Source organism: Podarcis filfolensis (assembly GCF_964270895.1).
Source record: "Podarcis filfolensis genome assembly, chromosome: 14".
NCBI lineage: Eukaryota > Metazoa > Chordata > Lepidosauria > Squamata > Lacertidae > Podarcis > Podarcis filfolensis.
This window is the reverse complement of record NC_139616.1, coordinates 2,320,854-2,342,440: the sequence shown is the minus strand read 5'-3', so window position 1 is coordinate 2,342,440 and position 21,587 is coordinate 2,320,854. Positions and strand designations below refer to the sequence as shown.

Sequence of the window (21,587 nt, the reverse complement as noted above, 5' to 3'; positions counted from 1 at the left end):
TGTTTCGAATAAAAAGAAAATAAATGCATACCTGTTGTTAACAAGCATTTTCAGGGTCCACCACCACTGCTCCCATAAATTCAATCTTTCTTGGCCCCAAGAATTCCCAAACGGTTTACTGGGACACACAGAGAGTGTTGCCAGGAAATAAGAGACAGTAAGTATGGCCTAATGTTTTCAAGTCAGCAGGCTGGAAGTGGTGACTCCTCTGTGCTGGAAGCGGGGTGGGGAAAGTCCTTCACAACACTGATTCCCTTCTCCTACCCTGTGCCAACATACAGGAAGCGTCAAGGATGCACTGGGGTTTCCTGATGCAGCCCACACTACAGCTAAAAGGTGGGGACCCCATAAGCATTGCTATGGCTCAAAAAGCATAAGCCCATCCCTGACCTTAACTAAAAGCATGACTACCTGAGCTTTTCTGCAGGTGGCTTGTTTAGCCCATTAATGTTTTCTCAGACTGGCAGAGGTTCTCCAGGGTTTCAGGCACAGAAGCAGTGGCATGCAGTGACATTTTTCAATGCAAAAGGGGGTTGGACTAGATGACCCTTGTGGTCCTTTCCAACTGTATGTTTCTAAGAGTCTCCATGCATACCTTGCAACTGGTACTGTGGGGATAGCAAAACTGGCCTGCCTTACAAGGCTGCTGCACCTGAGGCCCTTCATACACGCAGTGTTGTGCTCTTTTTCATTCAGAAAGGCTCTTCCCATAAATGTGAACTCTCTAGTGGGCTTTCAGCTCCTTAAAATCCATTCAGGCTTTTCCAGCCATTGATAAAAGGCCTTCCCCCCCTTAGCTTTCACCCCTCAATGTGTGTGTGCGCGCGCGCACAACCGCGCCACTGCTTTTCTTCAAGTATTTCTTCGACTGCCATTAGAATGTAATGTTTGTATTCAAAGAATGTCTTCCTTTGTTAAAAAGTGGGGGAGGATTTAAGCAACCTTTACATTCCCAGTGGCTACAGACACAAAGAGCTCCTTGGGGACACAAAAGAGCAATTGCCTGTCAACCTTCTCAATAAATGTAAAAACCTGGATGCTGGAGCCTTGCTGCCTCCTTTTGGGAAGGGGGCAGGAAGGCTCTTGGACCCCGAAGGAGCATTTCGCCTCCCCCCAAGGTGCTCGGCCTGAGATGGGCTAGGAGCACTAACCCTAACCTGCCTGCCTCCCCTGCAGAGCACACAAGCTGGTGAGCACCCCACGCCCCTACAGGTTACCTAGTCTTTGGGGAGGAATAAGGAGGAAGGGGGGAGGATAAAGCGCCTCCGCAGCTGACAGACATGCACACTTTGCCATCCTTTTCACAGCACCCATTGCTAAACAGGTCTCCTATGCTCCACCTGCCCTCTTGGATCCACCAAGTTGTGCCACACCTCGGCAGCGCATGTAGACAGAAGCATTTCCTCAACCAACTCTCTCCAACCAACTTTCTAACTAAAGTATACCATGCACAGTCTGGGAGTCATTTTGGATCCACAGCTGTCCATGGAGGCACAGGTCAATTCTGTGTCCAGGGCAGCTGTCTACCAGCTCCATCTGGTACGCAGGCTGAGACCCAACCTGCCTGCGCACTGTCTTGCCAGAATGGTGCATGCTCTGGTGATCTCCCAACTTGGACTACTGCCATGCGCTCTGTGTGGGGCTACCTTTGAAGGTGATTCGGAAACTACAACTAATCCGTAATGTATCTGCCAGACTGCTGACTGGGAGTGGCCGCTGGGACCATGTAACACCGGTCCTGAAAGGCCTACATTGGCTCCCAGTACATTTCCAAGCACAATTCAAAGTGTTGATGCTGACTTTTAAAGCCCTAAATGGCCTCGGCCCAGTACAGTGGTACCTCCGGTTAAGTACTTAATTTGTTCCGGAGGTCCGTTCTTAACCTGAAACGGTTCTTAACCTGAAGCACCACTTTAGCTAATGGGGCCTCCTGCTGCCGCCGCACCGCAGAAGCACGATTTCTGTTCTCATGCTGAAGCGAAGTTCTTAACCCGAGGTACTATTTCTGGGTTAGCGGAGTCTGTAACCTGAAGTGTATGTAACCTGAAGCGTATGTAACCCGAGGTACCACTGTATACTTGAAGGAGTATCTCCACCCCCATCATTCAGCCCAGACACTGAGGTCCAGCTCCCAGGGCCTTCTGGTGGTTCCCTCCCTGCGAGAAGTGAAGCTACAGGGAACCAGGCAGAGGGCCTTCTTGGCAGTGGCGCCTGCCCTGTGGAATGCCCTCCTATCAGATGTCAAGGAAATAAACAACTACCTGACTTTTAGAAGACAACTGAAGGCAGCCCTGTTTAGGGAAGTTTTTAATGTTTGATGTTTTAGCGTGTTTTTAATGTTCTGTTGGGAGCCGCCCAGAGTGGCTGGGGAAACCCAGCCAGATGGGCAGGCTATGAATAATAAATTTATTATTATTATTATTTAGAAAGGAGGGAGAGGGACTTGGTTGAAGAAACACTTCACTCTATGCGTCTGCACATTGAGCTGTGAGGCTAGGCTACCAAATCTGCCCCTTTCCTCCCTGTGAGTCAAAAATCATTTCAGAGAAGACAGGCCCATCTCTCTAGGGCAGGGAACCTCCATGCTTTTTGGCTGCCTGTCTTCTCCACCCACCAGCACTCTTTGGGAAAAATGAATCGACCAGCCACCCAATTACCTCACCTGAACCAAGGGGGTTAGGTGTGTAAAAAAGGTACACACTTTAATACTCTAATTCACCGCCAGGAACATTGGGGACTAGGCTAGTCCCACTAGTCCAATGAGCACGGAAAGGTCTTTCCTGTCACTTCTTCGCTGCTCCTTTTAACAGAGAGGTGATGGGGCTTGAACTGGGAGTTTCTGCATGCTAAACAGGTGTTCCACCATTGAGCTATGATTCTTCTGTTCTGAAAGTTCATGTAGGAAATATCTAACTCTTTGGTCATGTTTGCATGTAACAGTAAGCCAAACCATGGCTGACCATGAATGAGCAAGTGTGCTGGCGCACAGAAGCAAAACAGCAGCCCCTTTGCCCCTTTCTCTGTCCTGCTGCCGCCGCCATGCCACCAAAAATGAAGCCATGGTTTGGCTTAGTGTCATGCATGAATCTGAGCTTGTGATTTGTCTCCCCCCATGCTCCACACACAGCAAACAATAAGCAGTAAGACTTAAGCAAAAGCCTGGTTGTTTGTGCTGAGACAAACAATGGGTCCAACTTCACACATAATGCTAAGTCAAAGCATGGCTTAGTTCTTGCAATCATAGCAGCAGCTCAGCTGGGAGAGAAACAAAGCATGTCACATGATTTTTTGCTTCATGAACCAGCATGCTTGCTTCTTCATGTTAATTCACTGTTATGTTCAAACGAGGCCTTTAAGTAGCACAAGTACCTCCAATTTTAGCCAAGGAAACTATCGTTTGGGAGATACCATTATTACTATCGTTGCTACATCCTTATCATGGCTTGTTCTCTCCCTGCTATGTTAGACCTAAGCTTACAGAGTTGTACATCATTTGGGAAGGGTTCACATGACTTGATGTCTGTGACACTACATTCATTTTTTAAAAGAGAAAAGGTTTAGAAAAATCTGAATGTTGCCAATGCAGTGTTGTACGGAAGTTGTTACTGGAATGGTAGCATCCAGCTAGAAGGCAGGGAATATTGTTACCTAACTATGAAATACTTAAGTTTTGAATGGCTCTGGATCTCAAATTTGCATAATTAGTGCAGCACGCTCTGTAACTGGTATGCAAAACACTGCTGTGAGATTGACTCCCGGGTCATTAACAGGCAGTCTGCAGTTTTCTGTATAATTGAGGAATGGCTGTATAGCGAGATTGTGCAAATTCATTCTTGGGAGAAGCAGCAATCAGAATAACCAAATTGTTTGCCAGCAATTTAGCAAGCTAAATTAGCATCACACTTTGTTCAGGTAAGCAAAACTCCCCAAACTTGCATTAAAAAGTTTAGATGGTAAATGGGGAAATGTGAAATAGAGGACAAATCTGTTCCTTCTTTCCTAGAAAGTTGTACATAGCAAGAACGATTGCTGTGTCAATCCCCAAGGAAAAGATGCTTCAAATTTTTGATGGGTACTTTTCATTGGGCCAGGTTAAGTAGCTTTCAGTTTGAAATTCTTCCTGCGGAAAGAGTACTGTGCAATCGGAAAGCTTGCTATCTTAACCCTAACCAAGACAAGATCCAAAAAGAACAGAACAGAGATGGCTTAATGTTATGGAGGTGTAAGAGGGGTTTACTCCTAATTTCCATCAGAAACTTCCAAAACACTATACAGGAGATTAATCCCATAAAGCAAAAATAAACCTCCTTCTGTGGAAGCAGACTCCCATGCCAACTTAAAACTCCCCAAGCTTTAGGAAGAAGGGAAGCCTGGAGAAGAGAAGACCAAGGGGTGATATGACAGCCACATGGAAGATGGAGCAAGATCGTTGGCAAGAATTGTTGTACAGTGGAAAGAATGACCTTGGAAGATGTGGACTCTCCTTCACTGGAGACTTTTAAAAAGAAAAGTTGGATGGCCATCTTTCAGGGATTCTTTAGCTGTGAGTCCTGCATTGCAGAGGGCTGGATTAGATGACCAGGGGAGGGGGGCAGTTCTCTTCCAACTCTACAATTCTACTGATTCTATGAAATGAAGCCCCAACCTCAAGTTGAAAGGTATGTGCATACATCAAACCAATGAAAAATGGTTTCTGTTTCCAAACATCTTCCTGCAGATACTATGTGTACCCTTCTTTGAAGTGTAAACAGGTGGCTGCACCTCTGTTGATATAAAGGGGCTTCCATGGCCCATGAGCACAGTTCAGATTTCTACCAGCTCAACAATTGCGGGGAGACTTTCTCATCTTGCCTTGTAGCAGGACTAAACTCTGCCCTCATTTAGGACAGTCATCCTCCCCAATCTGCCTTCCTCAACCGTACCCAGATGTAGAAACTAAACTCTCCTATATATATGCCAGACTTGAACCATTTCTCTCCAGAATGGCTCTTTCAAGCTAGTGGTAAGTGGCAGACAAGAGAGGAGGAAAGACAACTCCCTCTTACTTCCTCTCCCAGGAAGCCAAATGACTCTCAAAGTACAACATACACATTATGGCTGATTGGCTAGTTAAAAAAAAGTCTTTGGGGCAAATGGATAAATGGAAACATCCTATTTCCTTCTGATGCAGCCTTCCCTGACCTGCTGCCCTCCAGATGTTTTGGACCACAACTCCCATCAAGCACCAAAAGGATATGGCCATGCTGATGAGAGTTGTAGTTAAAAGACCTGGAGGGCACCAGGTTGGAGAAGACTAATCCAAACTATTAAAGAGCATACAAAGTTTAAAAACTTGTTTGGTTAAAACATGGCATGAGGTGCAAAGTCAGGGAACACTTTCTCTTTTGAGTCCTACTTCTGAGTCACAACATACCTTCATTCTTCCTGGATTTCACCAGTGTGACTTTTGTAGGTTTTGCGGGCTGGCTGGAAGCCACCGACCTCCTATCCGACCTCGGCGATAAACTTCTTTCCCTGCTTGCACTTCGGTCCCTCACCCAGCTCTTCTCGTGCCGCCGGCTCACACTTGAAGCTCCGCGGGAACTTCTGGGGTCGTGCGTATCCTCTTCATAGCTGTCCTCATCGTTTTCAGAGACTGGGTCTGGATCTGTCCGAGTTACCGGAATCTGAACTTTTTTCATTCTTCGGATGGTCTGTAACATACAATAGTAATCTTTCACTTTCTGATAAAATGCAAACTACCTACAACGTAAATCTAGAAATTATAATGTTTTGGACATACACATTTTGCATGCACCCTTCAGAATTTATAGTTGTGCTCATGCTAGTAATTTTCCTTCTGGCTTGCCACCATAGTAGATTTCATTCTTATCTAGTGGTGGCAAACTGTTAACTCTTTTTGTTTCTGGGGGGAATATTCAGGAAGAAAATATGTAGTAATTGTTCATTTCATTCCATTTTCTTACCCCACCTTTCTGCTCCCAAAATACACTCAAGGTGGCTTAGAAAAACATTAAAACTTAAACAGTGGGTCATATTCAAAGTAGACTCAGTGTAATAAATGAATTTACGTAGCTTATGTCTATTGGTTTCAGTAGGTCTACTCAGAGCATGATTTAGATGGATATCACCCAGGAAAAATGGGAACCATGGTCAAGTAAACTTTATTATCAAAAAAGGCAATAAAACAGCAGACTACATTACAAAAGACTGGCAGACAAAAGGGTCACTTGCTTCCCAAAGGCCAACCCAGACTGCTTTGTCCCATCCATTCTGGGGAAGGAGCAGTAAGAGGCCAGAAGGTTATGTCCACCAGAGTGATATCCCATCAAGTCAGAGTCGTGACTTTGCTGGGAAAACCCAGAATAGAGGTTTCCTGAATTCTGAGTAATACATGAGACCTCCCACACAGATATCTTTTAGTACACAAAGATTCCTGAAATCACAACAATAATAAACAACAACAATAATAGACTCCTTCCGAAGCCCTTACTTAATGCAAAGCATGAGTGCCTGTACAGAATAAGGAAATAGGATAGCCAACATTTTCATCAATATTTAGATGCCACATGGGAGCCAAAAGGTAACTCTCAGCAGATCCCTGCAATGTTACAGAACACTGGAAGAAGAGGCAAAAGAAAACAGGATGAGCTGGCATCCTGGTGAGGTGGGAGACAGTGAAGAGCTGAAGTGCTCCTCTCCCACACACCAACCTCACTGTTCAATTGTGTGACAAAAAAACACCGCAGTGTGGACTTCAGTCGTAAAGAAAAACATAGTTTCGTGGAAATACCCTCCTGATATTATTCCAAGGAAGCTGGTAAATGTGGGTTGAACAAGGTAACTGTTAGGTGGATTTGTAGCTGGCTGGCTGGCTGAACCCAAAGAGTACTCATTAAGAGTTCCTTGTCATCCTGGGAAAAGTGACAAGTGGGGTGCCACAGGGTTGTGTCCTGGGTCTGTTGTTGTTCAGTGTCTTTATAAACGACTTGGATGAAGGAATTGAGGGGATGCTCATCCAATTTGCGGATGACACCAAACTGGGAGGGGTAGCTAATGCCGCAGAAACAGAACCAGAATTCAAAATGTCCTTAACTGATTGGAGAACTGGGCGCAAACTAACAAAATGAATTTCAATAGGGACAAATGTAAGGTCCTGCACTTAGGCAGGAAGAACCAGCTGCAAAAATATAGGATGAAGGACACCTGGCTTACTAGCAGTACATGTGAAAAGCATCTAAGGGGTCTTGGTGGACCACAAGTTGATGCAGTGTGATGCAGCGGGGGGGGGGGGCTAATGCTATTCTAGGCTGCATCAAGAGAAGTCTAGTGTCCAGATCAAGGGAAGTCACAGTCCCACTCTATTCTGCCTTAGTCAGACCACACCTGGAATACTGTGTCCAATTCTGGGCACAGAATTCGAGGAGGGAGACCAAGATGATCAAGGGTCTGCAAACTAAGCCTTATGAGGACAGCTTGAAGGAGCTGGGTGTGTTTAGCCTGGAAAAGAAGAGACTGTGAGGAGATATGATAGCCACCTGCAAATATCTCAAGGGCTGTCACAGGGAAGAGGGAACAAGCTTGTTTTCTCCTGCTCTGGAGGGTAGGACTGGAACCAATAGCTTCAAATCACAAGAAAGGAGAATCTGACTAAAGATCAGAAAAAAACTTTCTGACAGTAAGAGCGATTCAGCAGTGGAATGGTCTTCCTCGTGTGGTCATAGACTCTCCTTCCCTGGAGGTTTTTAAGCGGAGGATGGCCATCTGTCATAGGTGCTTTAGCTGTGATTCTTGAATTGCAGGGGGGTGGACTAAATGACCCTTGGTGTCCCTTCCAACTCTATGATTCTATAATTTTAATTACCCCTAAAAGGGAGGGAAGAGAATGCAGAGATAAACATGAATGAATATGTGGGTCGGTTAGTTACATGTGCTTAAGCGTAGAATCAGCAGGGCATGGGAACCATGAGACTGTGCTAAAGGCTTCATGGGCAAGATTGGTCTTGAGGAAGGTTTTGAAAGTAGTAAGAATGATGGTGTCACACAGGTGTTCTGGGAAGAATTAGGGCAGCTTCTCTCCTCCGCCCCGCAGCACCACACTGAACACTTAAGCCTGAAAACTTTCAGTGCCTTACTCACCTTAGCCAGTGTGGCCAAGCATCAGGGATGAGGGGAATTGCAGTCTGGCACCAAAATCACTACCCATGGTCTAACGAAAAGCTTCACTTGCACCATTGTTTTTGAGAGACAATGGCATCTCTATAGAAGCCAGTTTCACAATGCTTTATGATTTGAAGATAGGTTCTTGAATGCTTCTTTTAAAAAAAGCATTCTAAATTCTGCAGCAGAACAGGGAGACCATCTAGGGGCTTGTAGAATCCTGCCCTGCTATAAAAGAATACTTTTAAAAATCAGAACTACTGTCTTATCCATATGCAAAAACATGCCAACTTAGTTTACTAAAAGATTGATCAGCTAAGGTTGCAATCCAATGCATATTTTAATGGGTCTTACTTCCAAGTAACTTAGCGTAGGTCTGTACTGCAAAATTTCTTTGACAGCCCCCTCTCCCTCTCTGATGGAGCTGTGGTAGGGCGATGCACTGTACTGTGCTGTGTGATTGTTTTTGTCTGGCTATAACCTGCATTTGATCTCCTAATAAACTTGATTGATGACTGATTGATATACCTTATCACAGTCGAACAAGGTGGCTGATAAGCTGTTTAAAAAACAGCACAAAGTTGTCTATGATCCCTAGATACATCCAAGCACACCATCCTTACCACTGTCCTCAATGAAGTTTTTCTCCACCCACCCAAAAAGGAAAGGGGGCATTCTCAGGTTCTGAGAAAGGGCAAAACATATAAAAGAATCCCATAATCTACAGACACTGCAACTTCATCAATATTTCAATGCTTGACAAGACTGCTGGAGTGGAAAGTGGCTTAGTCTCTCATAATGTGCTGTGTCAATAGGCATGCGATACAGACCTTTGTAGTATCGTTGGCAAGCCATCAAAACAAAACAAAAACCTGCTGCAGAGCAACACATTTGTCCTCAAAACTGAGGAATTCAACTTTCTTTCAGACTGAGAAAAGCACAAAGCTGTTTTTATGATCAAACGTAATTCTGAGGGTTAACAATATTCTTTGTGTACTCCAAAGTATAGTGTAGGAATGTGCATGGTGTTCTCTAAGTAACAACCAAGGATTTTTCAACTTCCATGAGGTTAAGCAGGGGAGGAAGGGGTAGCTTAGCCTACAGTTTATGATCATCTGCCTCAGACACTGCTTACATGAAAATTGTCAAGTGACCTAGTAAGCTAGATAAATATTCTGCATCATGCAGGTAAGACTTACAAGCAAAACAGGAGAGGGGGGAAATGATCCAAACATTGCCCAGAGCTACAGGTGACATTTGAAGAGATACATGCACAACCCCCTTTTACCCTCAGGCAACCCCACTCCTGTCTGCAAATATATAATCTGCCACATACTACCCAACACCTCTTACTAGCAGTAAGATTGTTTGGGTTTCAAGCTCAGGATATCTTTCAGGCTTATACTTAAACAAGTCACAAGAAGCAGCAAAGATACTATCAAGCTCAACCTACTGACTCAAGTCAGCCATCAGACTGCCAAATCACAAGTTGCTGTGAAAATTTGAATTGGGCAGACTTATAGCTAGTACTAACCTACCAACTACAGTCTGAAAACCCACTTCATCATGAAAAACCAAAAAGGTAGAGAAGGAAACCAGCGTGTGAGAAAATAAGAAGCAGCACACAAGCCCAAAGCATACTTTTGACCCTCCAAACCACTGTTTAGTGTAGGCCTTTTGACCCTTTGCTGCCTCTACCCCAGCAGAACACTTCAAGGTGGTCCATAGGCTACTGGCACCTGTATAGGTGGTTGGAGTCTACGACTAAGTCTGAAGGCCAAGAGACTTTCTGTTCTTTGCTTCCCAGGCATGTTGAGGATAACAGGTCTGCCCCTGTAGTGAGCTAGACACCATGACAGATGCAGCTCGAAATGAGGTTTTCAATGCCATGCTTTGTAGGATCAGTTTCAGTTTTTGCAGCCTGGTTACTCTGACAAAATGTTTGCTAGTCATGGGGAATGACTGGGTGGGTCCCAGGTGCAGTGACTGTGTCTTTGCATGAGGGGATGGTGCCTCTTGCCTTGAAGGAGGTGGGGGCAAGGTACCTGACAGGGTCACGGTGGCACAGTTGCAGGCCCTCTCAGAGGAAACAGATTATCCAGACCCATTGCAATCTGGGTTCAGCCCACGCTCAGGATGGAATTGGCCTTGGTCGCCCTGATGGAGGATCTTACTGGAAGAGAGACCTTGCTGCTTCTACTTCTCATTAGCTTTTGAGATCACTGATGATTGTTATCCTCCAGGACAGCCTCTCGGAGATGCGTATCAGCTGCACCGTTCTGCAGAAGGTCCAGTCTGATCTCATGGGACGGGTGCAGAATTCAACGTAGCCTGAGGGTTTTCTCAGCCCCCTGGTTCTTGAGGTATGAGGTGAAACGGGTAACTATTCTGTCCCCCAATGCTGTTTAACTTCTGTCTGACACTGTTGGGAGTAGGCATAAGGAGGTTTGGAGTGAGGTAACGTCTGAACTGGGAATTGGAGTTCAGGAATTGGAGTGAGGTAACGTCTGAACTGGGAATGGCTGTGTAGGCCCTTGACCGGTGCTTGGATCCAGTGGTGTTCTAACAAACTGAGTCTGAATCTGGGCTCTGTGACAGAGGCTCTGTGGATCTATGAAGTTGGTAAGTTGTCTGCCCTGAAGGAGCAGGTGCAAAGTCTATGGATGCTACGACATCCCACTGTGCCACTGGAGGCACAAGTGTTCTTCGTTACTAAAAGTGCTTTTCACCAGCTTTGACTAGCAGAGCAGCTATGGCCATTCCAGGATCGGGATGGCTTGACCACAGCAATCCATGCACCGGTAACCTCATGATTTGATTACTACAATGCACTCTATGTGAGGAACAATGAGTGTGTTACGATTTTTCACACAATACAGCGTTGCAATTGTTTACCACAAGACAGACTGATCTATTGCTGATGACGGGTTGTTTTGCAGATTTAAGAAAAAGCTATCTATGCACTCTGTCTGAAAGAATAGCAGGAATCAATATAATTGCACCATGCAGTGGCAAATAGTATGCGCTGAGAATGAAGGAAAAAGCTGCTTGTTGAGGCATGAGAGGAAAGTAAAGCCATTCAATACCTAGGCACAATTCTGCCTTGCTATGAAGACAGACTAGGGAGAAGCAATGAATACTGGGAACCTGAGACTTTGGGGATGGGTACTGAGGCCTTGTCCTCAGTGCTTACAGTTCCTTCGGTGATCTATAGAAAAGGGGGACACTGAGGACGGGATACTGCAGCCTCGGTCAGTCTAGTGTCCTCCACTAGATTGATATTTTGGACTACAGCTCATATCAGCCCCAGCATGCCAAGTTTCATCATTATCTAACAGTCTCTCTACATTTGAGTTTCTTCTCCTATAGCATCTCATATCCATCTTTGGATATATCCCTCTTCACGTTCTCTCCAAGGCTCTCCGTTGTTTGCTCACTGCATCCACACAAGCCCTGCTGTTCATTTTAGATTGCTCACCCATTGCACAGGTGGACATCCCCTTGGTCTTTTGAAATGGTATACTCTCCACAGTGCTTTACTCTATCAACTTGAATAGTGGTGGGGTTTTTTTGCCACATGCCCTGCTTATGTGTATTTTAACATTTTAGTTAAGAGTACAAAATGAATGAAACGCACAAATGAATGAAAATCTTAAACCTGATCAGGTTTCATCTGGGAACGGAGAAAGCTCTGCAGAGGAATTCTATGTGAACTCTGCATGTTCAGAATTCTGCAGAATACCTAGACATCCAAGATGGAGTTTGCTTGATGTGCACAACAACTCTAGCCCAGTGCTAGCTGTAGAGTACCCGGAGCACATCCCAATGGACTGCTTACTTAAGCCTTAAGACATTTTTGCACATGTGCTATCCTGCTTGTCAATGCTGCCAAGGAGCAGGGTCACAGAGAGCCTTGTGTGGGCACAATTTAGACCTAGGCCTACTTTGCTCAGCAACACTGCCTGCAGACAATATGTCCTGGAATGCTAGCTCTGCAAAGCAAACACATTCCTTTCCTGTTTCCAGCTCCCCTGCCTGAATCATCAAAGCTCCACCTCCCTGCTTCAACTTTGAACCCGCAAGTGCTGATAAGCAGAGCAAACATGCAAACCTGTGCCAAAAGTTTTAGAAGGCACAGTGAGGTTTCTGCACTGCTGAACATTTTGTGCCTCTGTTCCTAATAATCATAAGTCATATAGGTAAAAGTAAGGGAAAGGACCCCTGGATGGTTAAGTCCAGTCGAATTAGACTATGGGGTGTGGCGCTCATCTCTGCTCTCAGGCCGAGGGAGCCAGTGTTTGTCCGTAGACAGCTTTTCCGAGTCATGTGGCCAGCATGACTAAATTGTTACTGGCACACAGAGGATGTGATGAGTGCCAGAGCACATGGAAACACTGTTTACCTTCCCACCACAACGGTATCTGCTTATCTACTCACAATGGTACGCTTTCAAACAGAGAGGTTGGCAGGAGCCGGGACAGAGAAGGGCTCACCCCCTCATGCTGATTCGAACTGCTGACCATATGATTGGCAAGCCCAAGAGGCTCAATGGTTTAGATCACAGTGCCACCCATGTCCCTTGAGAGCTATATTCTGTCTTTCCCGCAAGTAATGAATTAAAGGCAGCTTATAAAGCATGCTTGAACAATGCTGTTTTCAGTCTCAGCTGGGGTAGGTTCTTCCACCTGAGTAACAGCCAACAGACTGACTTAAGCCCACACCTGATATGGAGCAAGAAAATGAAAATCCCAACCCTCTCTTTCACACTATGTTCCCCAACTCATCCATTATGGAGACAGGCTGAGGAATGGGCCCAGACTGCCTCTTCCAAAGACTGGCCTTTCTCCCTCTTCCTTCACGGCATGAGAAGGAACAAGGAAAGCTTCCCAATTATCTCAACACAGAAGCTGTGTTTGGTGTAGGTAAAAGAGCAAGGCTAAATAGTATTAGCCCAGGGTTGTAGAGGAAGGGCAGGTCCCCACTTCCTACCATTACTCCCAAGCGTTTCCGTGCGCTCTGGCTTCCGCCACGGTGTTCTGTTGCACCAGAAGCGAGTTAGTTATGCTGGCCACATGACCCAGAAAACTGTCTGTGGACAAACACCGGCTCCCTCGCCCTGAATCGAGTTGAGCACCTTTGACTGGACTTAACTGTCCAGGGGTTATTTACCTTTACCATTTTACTCCCAAGTGTATTATTTAGCTGCTGCTCATTACTAGGCAGTAAATGCAGGAAGAAGTTCGGGGCTGCAATCAGTGGATACCATGGGAAGGCTCAGCATATCCCCTGTGGCCCCAGCTAGTAAGTAATCAAGTCTGCTTTAGGGTTTCATTCCCCCACCCCCCCACCCCCGCTAAAATGTCTAGAGCAGTTCAAGCACACATAACTGTTTGCTAAAAGACGTTAGCTATTTTACAAGTTTTGTGCTATTGTATGACAGATGTCAATGAACCCACCATCAAGGCTGCAATCATTTTGTTTGAGCAATGCTGGTATATGAATACTTTGCGCACACATCTAGGAGTATAGGATAAAGCAACAACTTACAATTTTGGCATTTTTACCACTTTTCCTCAGCTGCTGAACAGCAAAAGCATGCTCCACATTATCCATAGAAACACCATTGACCATTGCAACACGGTCATTCTCCCTGGAAAAAAATTAAAATAAGTAAGAAGCATGTTGGTAAAAGAGTAAAGAAAAAGCCTTGAAGAAAACAAGCAAAGCTTACTATTACTATGCTATATAGCCACTCCAACAGAGGTGCTTTGTGGATGCAGATCTTCTCTTCCACAAAGTTATCAGAATGTTTTGTTCGTAATATTCATCATGTGCGTCTACATTTCTGAAGTTCCTCTGCTATATTTTTAAAAGTTGATGCCACCAGCTCTGAGACTACAGACACACTTCTCCATCCCATAAACACTGTTAAGAGGGAGGAAATGGGCCAGCTGCAAGAAGACTGCACACTGCCTCGTCCAACGCTTGAACTTCTTTTGGGCCAATCACGACCCCTTTAAGTTCACACCAACATTAGCCACAGTCAATGGCAAACAGGGTTTCCTCAAACCTGTATTTGAGACTGGATGCAAAAACCAAGCTTAGGAGCAAATTGTGTTTGACGGGCATACCCATGCAGGCAATGGCAAACCATGGTGAAGTGAAGCAGGGGGAGGGATCGAGGATGCACAGAGCAGAGGGACAGGAAAAAGGTCACAATCCTGCCATACATTTAAATCACATTTGTACCACTTTATTTCAGTCATGCTCTCCCCTAAAGAATCTTGGGAACTGTAGTTTACCCACCACACAGCTAAAATTTGTTGGGAATCTGTGTACATGCAGCTACTCACACAGAGTCAATTAAGGTTTGGCAGACAGCCAGAAGGCAATCTGAAGGAGTAAGTCTGCCTGGTGATAACAGAGGCATGGAGACAGCTCCCTGATTGGTCAAGCTCTCTCAAGGGAGTGATAATTAATGGCCTACTAACTGTTAGTTCAGTGTTTGAGTTCAGAGTTCTGTGTCAGTGTAGGAGTTGTGAGTCGTGTCAGAGAGAGCTAGCAAAAGATCCGTGTTCTGTTCCTGTAAATAGTCCACTGTATATAATAAACACCTAACTACAAGTTCCTGGTTCCTGCTTCGTCTATCCTGTCTGAAGCCAAGTCGCCAATTGCTTCCGTGGATTCTGTGTTTACTCTGCTAGGTCTGGCTAAGTTCTTGCAAATAGTTAGAAAGTTGCGAAACACCAAGTAGGTTTTACCAATAAAATTCCCAGCACCATTAAGCTACAACTCACTGGATTCTTTGTGGGAAGTCATAGGATTTAAATTTATGGTGTATGACCTGATTGAAGGAAATACGATCCTCGAGTCAAGCCTATTCCTTCAACAATGGTTAAGGAGAGGAAGAATTAATTTTACAGCAACACTTACAGGAACAGAGGATAAGACGATAAGCAGGAATAAACCATCCCCATACAGCTCCACTCCCCAAAATTAACTTACTGTAGTAGTCCTTCTGCTGGGCCTCCTTTGAGCACATCGGATATAACGATAGATGTTTCTCCACTCTGGAAGTGAGGATTATCTCTTCCACCAGATATTGCAATACCAAACCCAAATCCAGGAGCCTATGACAGACCAGAAAGAAGCTTGGATTAGAGGTATCAACAAGTTCATGTAACAGATGATAACGTTTATACCATCTACAGTGGTACCTTGGGTTAAGTACTTAATTCATTCTGGAGGTCCGTTCTTAACCTGAAACTGTTCTTAACCTAAAGCACCACTTTAGCTAATAGGGCCTCCCGCTGCTGCAGCGCCACCGGAGCATGATTTCTGTTCTCATCCCGAAGCAAAGTTCTTAACCCGAGGTACTATTTCTGGGTTAGCGGAGTCTGTAACCTGAAGCGTCTGTAACCCGAGGTGCCACTTCAAAATGCACGTATCAGGATTTTGAACAAAGCAACAACTTTATACCAAGCAAAACATCCTGAGGCTCTCAATTTTTTTCAGTTCACAACCTGTTGCTCTCAGCCTTTCATTCTCTTCCTTCCTCTCAGAGACAGAAACCAGCCTATAATACATTCAATGTCACAGCATCCCCAAGACATGGATGCAAGACAGTGATAATCACAAATAGTTCAGTTCAGTTTGTAGAGGCTGTATTGTTTCTCTCTTTGACCTACCAGTTTCCTTTTACAATAAAGAGTCTCAAATCAACTTGACAAGAATAAAGTATGGCACATAAAAACAGTTTGAAATCAGAAAAGAATGAAAACACTTAACAGCACATAATGGATAACATGATCATCCAGTGATGTACTAATAAGGATCAAGTCCTACCCACCCCACTAAAAAGATGACCACCACCATAGGAAGCTAGACTGGTAAACAGAAAGGTCTGGCACCTAAACACTGTACAGCCCTCTTTAGGGAAGCTTTTAATGTTTAACAGACTATTGTATTTTAATATTTTGTTGGAAGCCACCCAGAGTGACTGGGGAAACCCAGCCAGATGGGCAGGGTATAAATAATAAATGATGATGATGATGATGATGATGATGATGTACCAAGTGAGTGAGTCTCCCTGAGGAGGGCATTCCCCAGATGGGTGGGGTGGCACTACTGACAAGGCCCATTTTCATGAAGTCCCTTCCACAAGTCCCTTGGGGGAGGCACACAGAGAAGCCAGAACATTTAACTTGAAAACTAAGTGTATTTGATCTGGAGTTGTCAAAGCAAAAGGTGTGGATGCTACTTTTTTCTATCAAAGAGAAGACCATTTGAAGGTCATAATACAGGGGTCTACTCTAATTCTCCCTGATCTTAGAAGCTTTAGTACTTCCCCTTGAATTCCAATTAATTAGATCTGACTACAGACCTGCTGGACACATGGTTTGGACCAAACAGGCAACAGGAATCTTCTGTAGGGAAGGTGTGGCCAATGAGGCTCCCTCCTTATGTTGTGTACTACAACTCCCATAATCTCTGGCCACTGGCTATGGTGAAGAGGCTGACTGGAGTTGGAGCCAGCAATATCACGACAGGAGTTGCCATTTTAAACAAAGGGGCATGCAGGAAGAAGGTGCTCAACCCTCGCTTGTTTTCAAGTTGGATGTGAAAACACTTGATCTCATCCACCAGTATACGAAGGAGAGGCGGTTTAGAGCATCTTGCTGTAATAGCTAGAAGCAATCCTTCCCAACACTTCTGAACTAAGCCAATGCTTGCTATGATCCATGCATGCATAATCTAAAATGGATGGAAATGTGGGCTTTGGTTCAAAACTATTATTTACATCCACATGTAATTGATGGATTAGCTGAAATGCAATAGTTTCTTTTATAAGGTATCTTTAATTGGACATGCAACTCTTTAATTCTAACATGGTATACAAATATTAAGAATTGGTTTTAGTCCAAATGACTGTCCCAATTTAAAAATTAATTGCTCCCTGTGATGAGACCATCATCAGAACAGAAGCAGCTTCTCCAAGTGTTCCTTCCCTGAAAGCTTTTACAAGGCCAACTCAGGTGCTTTATATTCCACCATAATTTAGAATGAACTCTAAACCCAGAGGAGCATGAAGACACAGCATTCCATCTTGCATGAATGCCTCTCTGTATGTTGCATAGTACTTCCTTTTCATGTTTCACAAGTGTAAGCTGCACTCTAGGAAAACAATATCAGGAATGAAAAGGAAGGTTGTCATCTGGTGGTTTTGCTAGGGGATGTCATAGAGCAAGCTTAACAATGACTTTAGTATTAGGATCCCAGAGGTTTTAAAAAATAAACCCCAAAAACCTCACAGAGGGAAACCTTTTTTTAAAAAAAATGAGCATTTAGTCTACAATCCTAAGAATGCTGGAAGGGTTGTTCCAATAGACTAAAGAATACATATGGGATCCCCCTCTCAGATATCATGGAAGTCTCTGGCCCCGACCCCATCAAATGGAGGAAGCTTGGGGGGCTGCAGAGGAGGATGGGAAATGGCTCAGATCCAAAGCCATCTCAGCTGCCTGACCCATTCCCAAACTAGGCAGAGATTTACTCCAGATCAGGCAGTGGAGTAAAACTCTCCTCCTGATTTCTCACCCAGTATTCCCTAATTTTTCCAACCATTTTTTTCTCTTTGTAGAAAGGGGAGCTACAAAACAACCACCGCCACCAGAGAACCTCATTTTCTCTGTCCTCACTTCTGCCCTGACAGCAAGACCCCAACAAGAGCTTAGGAGATAGCGCTTGAACCACCTTTAATAGAAATATTGTTTATACACACATAATCATTAAAGGTAATGCAAAGCATTCTTTAACCACCCACCCAAAGGCAAGAATCTTTCATGCAAGAGTCTCAGTGAAATATTTGGTTTTAATTTACTGGTGTTCCTATATTAAGACTATAAACTCAGTGTTCACATCAGACACAATATAGCTCTGAACACGAGGGACTGAAGATTGAGCTGAGTGGGGTGGTCCTGGGGGGTACAACTGGAGGACTGCTTTCAGGGCCTGCTTGCCAGCCTTTTTGAAACATCTGGCTAGCAAACAGAAAACTAGACTCAATGAGCTCTATGGCATCATACCCAAGGGGCCTTCTTATGTTCCATATGCAACACAGTGTGCCTTATCTCCAAGTATTATAGTTTTCTCCAAATTTTCAAAGGAATATTTGATCAGGACTTTCCACAATTTCAGTCCAACTCACAGCCGGGCAAAAATCTCCACCAGCCAAGAAATTTTACTCCTCCCATTCCTGGTAAAAATCTTAAAAATGATGTCTGTTGCAACTTCTCCTGGGGCTTTGCTAATCCAATTAGCAAAACAGATGCTTCTTCACACAAAACAATATCCAGCCTTTAAGAAGTCCAGCCAACTTGAGACAAGAAGGAGATGAAGGAATACCTCTTATTATTTCAATTTCTGTTGGTGAAAGAAGGCTAAGTTTCAAACTCTGGAAAGCTCTCTTTCAGTCAGGAATTAAGAGCATATGGTGCAGTCTTGCTCTCTGTGTGACTTTGGAAGGCCTCTCATTTAAAGCTTTATTCCCTAGACTGCAGTATACGTCTCACTGCACCAGCGCACTGGCGCAACAAATCAACCTGAGATTGTTAGGCAATCATACTGTGGTGACTGAATGAAGAAGTCATAAGAACATATAGAGTCAGTGCTCTTCTCACAGCGGCCGTTCAGATGCCTGTGGGAAACCTACAAGTGGGCAACCTCCTGCAGTTTCCAGCAACTGGGATTTAGAAGCATCACTGCAACCATCCAGGCCATCCCTGCCTCCTGTGGAAGTGAGTTCAATAGTTTAAGTATGCACTTTCCTTTCTTTTATCTGTCCAAGATAAGGTAAGCTGGATACCTTCATCTGCTCCAGCTGCAATAAAACGCACGTCTCCCATTTTGGTCTCTACAGCCACAGCAGACACTGCTAACTCTCCGACGGTAGTATTCAATGGTCTCTCGAGACAGATGGATGCCAACACACACACAGTTTCTTTTTGTGTGTTCAATGATGGGACACACAAAATTGGCTTGAATTGTTTTATCTAATCCTATTATATTTCAATCCACAATCTATGGAAGTCAATGATTGTCAAGATAGGACCATGCATTTTTAATGCACAGCAAGACAGGAAGCTGCTGGAGCACTCAGTCATCAAGGATAGGATAAGGAATGCTGAGATATGTATCATAACTGAGTCAATATACTAGAATTTCCAGTGTTATGACAGCATTAAACTGTGGTTTGTGGTGCCATGATGTAATCCAACTAGACTGGTGTTTAAACTGCTCTTAAATATGTGTTGTGTGTCATACATTTTGAAAGTGGCCAATCGTGCACCAACTTGTGCAGCTACAATTCATCTCTGAACAACATACACATAACTAGTCCACGGCTACTGCCCCCCCCATAATACAAACACACACACTCCTTCTTCTCTTTAGTGGGAAATTTAAAAAGAAGCATAATAAAGCTTCAAGAGGAATGTGGCTTTTTCATATTCTCCAAGAGATTCCAAACTGAAAAGAGTCCACAGCAGCTTATCTAATTTTACATTCCTGGGCCAGAGCTCGTCAGCCATACGGAAAAGCTGGGGCATAAATTTATTCCTATACACCTAAAAATCTAAGGCTTTAGTCACATGCTGCTTTAGATAGTCCTATCTGTAGCAACACCAACTGCAGAGTGAGGAAGCAGCCCTGGTAGCACGGTCCCCCGGGGGAGCTCTGTAATGGGGGGGGGGGGAGATGCTTCACTTTGTGAAATGCCTCCTCCCAGCTAAACACAGTTGCAGGAAGGTTTAACGGGGGCGGGCGGGTTGGGGGGGTGGAGCAGTTTAGCAAGCAGCTCCGTGAAGCGCTTCCTGACCTCCTTTCCAAGGGGGTGGCCTTGGAGTGTTGTGAAGGAATGGGCGAGGTGGTGGGTTAGAGCACTTGGCCAAGGGGCTAGTGGACAGGGAGGGTTGGCAAGCAGGGCCAGCAGCCCCCAGTTATTAAATAAAATGCTACAATGCTATTGTCCTTCCTGGGATCCCAAGCCGCAAAACTGGCTGCAAGAAAAGGGCCTACAACAGGGATGCATACGTCTACACTCCCTTCTGATTTGTGTCCCTTTACCAGCACTGCTTGGTCCAGCAGTTGAAGCAAAGTTGGCTGGCTGTTGACACCTCCTATTGCCTTCTCATTCTATGAGGAAAGCATGGAGCTTTGTTCTGTCCTACTACTTAACTGTCTTCCCCCAGTCATCTAGACTTCTTGGCCACTTGTGACTTCCTTGGGAAGCTAATACCATTTCTATTTAAATATTTGGCCCCCTGGCCCCTTTATCTGTGCTCAGAACCTCTGTAACCAGATCCAGCTTCCTCCCAGGAAAACCTCAGTCTTGCTCTCTTTCTGTACAATGTTGGGGGTTTGTATTGGGTCCCAAGCCATCAAATTCTACTTAGCACTGAGAACAACAGTAAATAAATAAAAAAAGTTCAATAAGAACTGAAGCCTTTAAAAAGTCCAGTGTTCTTTCTGAAGCTCAATATTACCGTATTTTTCGTCCCATAGGACGCTCCGTCCCATAGGACGCACCTACTTTTTTGGGGGGGAAATAAAGGAAAAAATTTTTCCTTTATTTTCCCCCCAAAACCAGGTCGGGGAACAGTGGGATGGTGGCGCTGCGCCTCCCCGCTGTCCCCCGAGCTTGTGGGGCTGGCCGATGTCTGCCCGGCACGAGGGGCGCTCTGCTTCAGGGCGCCCCACACGCCGGGCGGCAGGCTGTGGACACCTGTGCGAAGCACGGGGCGTCCTCCGGAGGGCGCCCCGTGCTCTGCGCTGCAGGCTGCCGCCCGCAAGCCTTGCAGGCCAGGGGGGAGTTCCCCCGGGCGCGCAAGGCTTGCAGACACCTGCGCGAAGCACGGGACGTCCTCCAGAGGGCGCCCCATGCTCCGCACTGCAGGCTGCCGCCCGCAAGCCGTGCGCGCCTGGGGGGAACTCCCCCCGGGTGTGCAAGGCTTGCGGATAGCTTCCTGGAGCCTGGAGAGCGAGAGGTGTCGGTGCACACCGACGCCTCTCGCTCTCCAGGCTTCAGCAAAAGCCTGCATTTGCCCCATAGGACGCACACACATTTCCCCTTCATTTTTGGAGGGGGAAAAGTGCGTCCTATAGGGCGAAAAATACGGTATGTCCAATGATGCTTTCTGGGCATTTCTGCAGAACCTGGACATGAGAAAGCCTTTTAATGGGGCAGATGACTGGTCCACCTAGGTCAGTATCGCTTACACTGACTGAGAAAAACTGGTGTTTTAGGCAGGGCCTTTCTCAGCTCCCCTGGAGATGCTGGACCTTCTGCCTTCAAAGGATATGCTCTACTTCTGGAAATGCGAAGGATCTGCTCACTGTTGGATAGCTGAAGTTAAAGTAGGGAAGGGGAT

At 45.2% G+C, this 21,587-nt stretch overlaps 1 protein-coding gene across 15 annotated transcripts in view; it reads right to left on the bottom strand.

Moving 5' to 3' along the window:
* Positions 1-21,587, bottom strand: part of TJP1 (tight junction protein 1) — a 316,441-nt gene that overhangs the window by 46,982 nt on the left and 247,872 nt on the right. For all 15 annotated transcript variants that reach the window (XM_083586103.1, XM_083586110.1, XM_083586111.1 and 12 more), the window contains 3 exons: positions 15,166-15,290; positions 13,708-13,810; positions 5,414-5,693 (listed from right to left, as the gene is read on the bottom strand). In XM_083586103.1, coding sequence (XP_083442229.1) covers positions 5,414-5,693; positions 13,708-13,810; positions 15,166-15,290 — 508 coding nt within the window. The remainder of the gene's footprint in view (positions 1-5,413; positions 5,694-13,707; positions 13,811-15,165; positions 15,291-21,587) is intronic.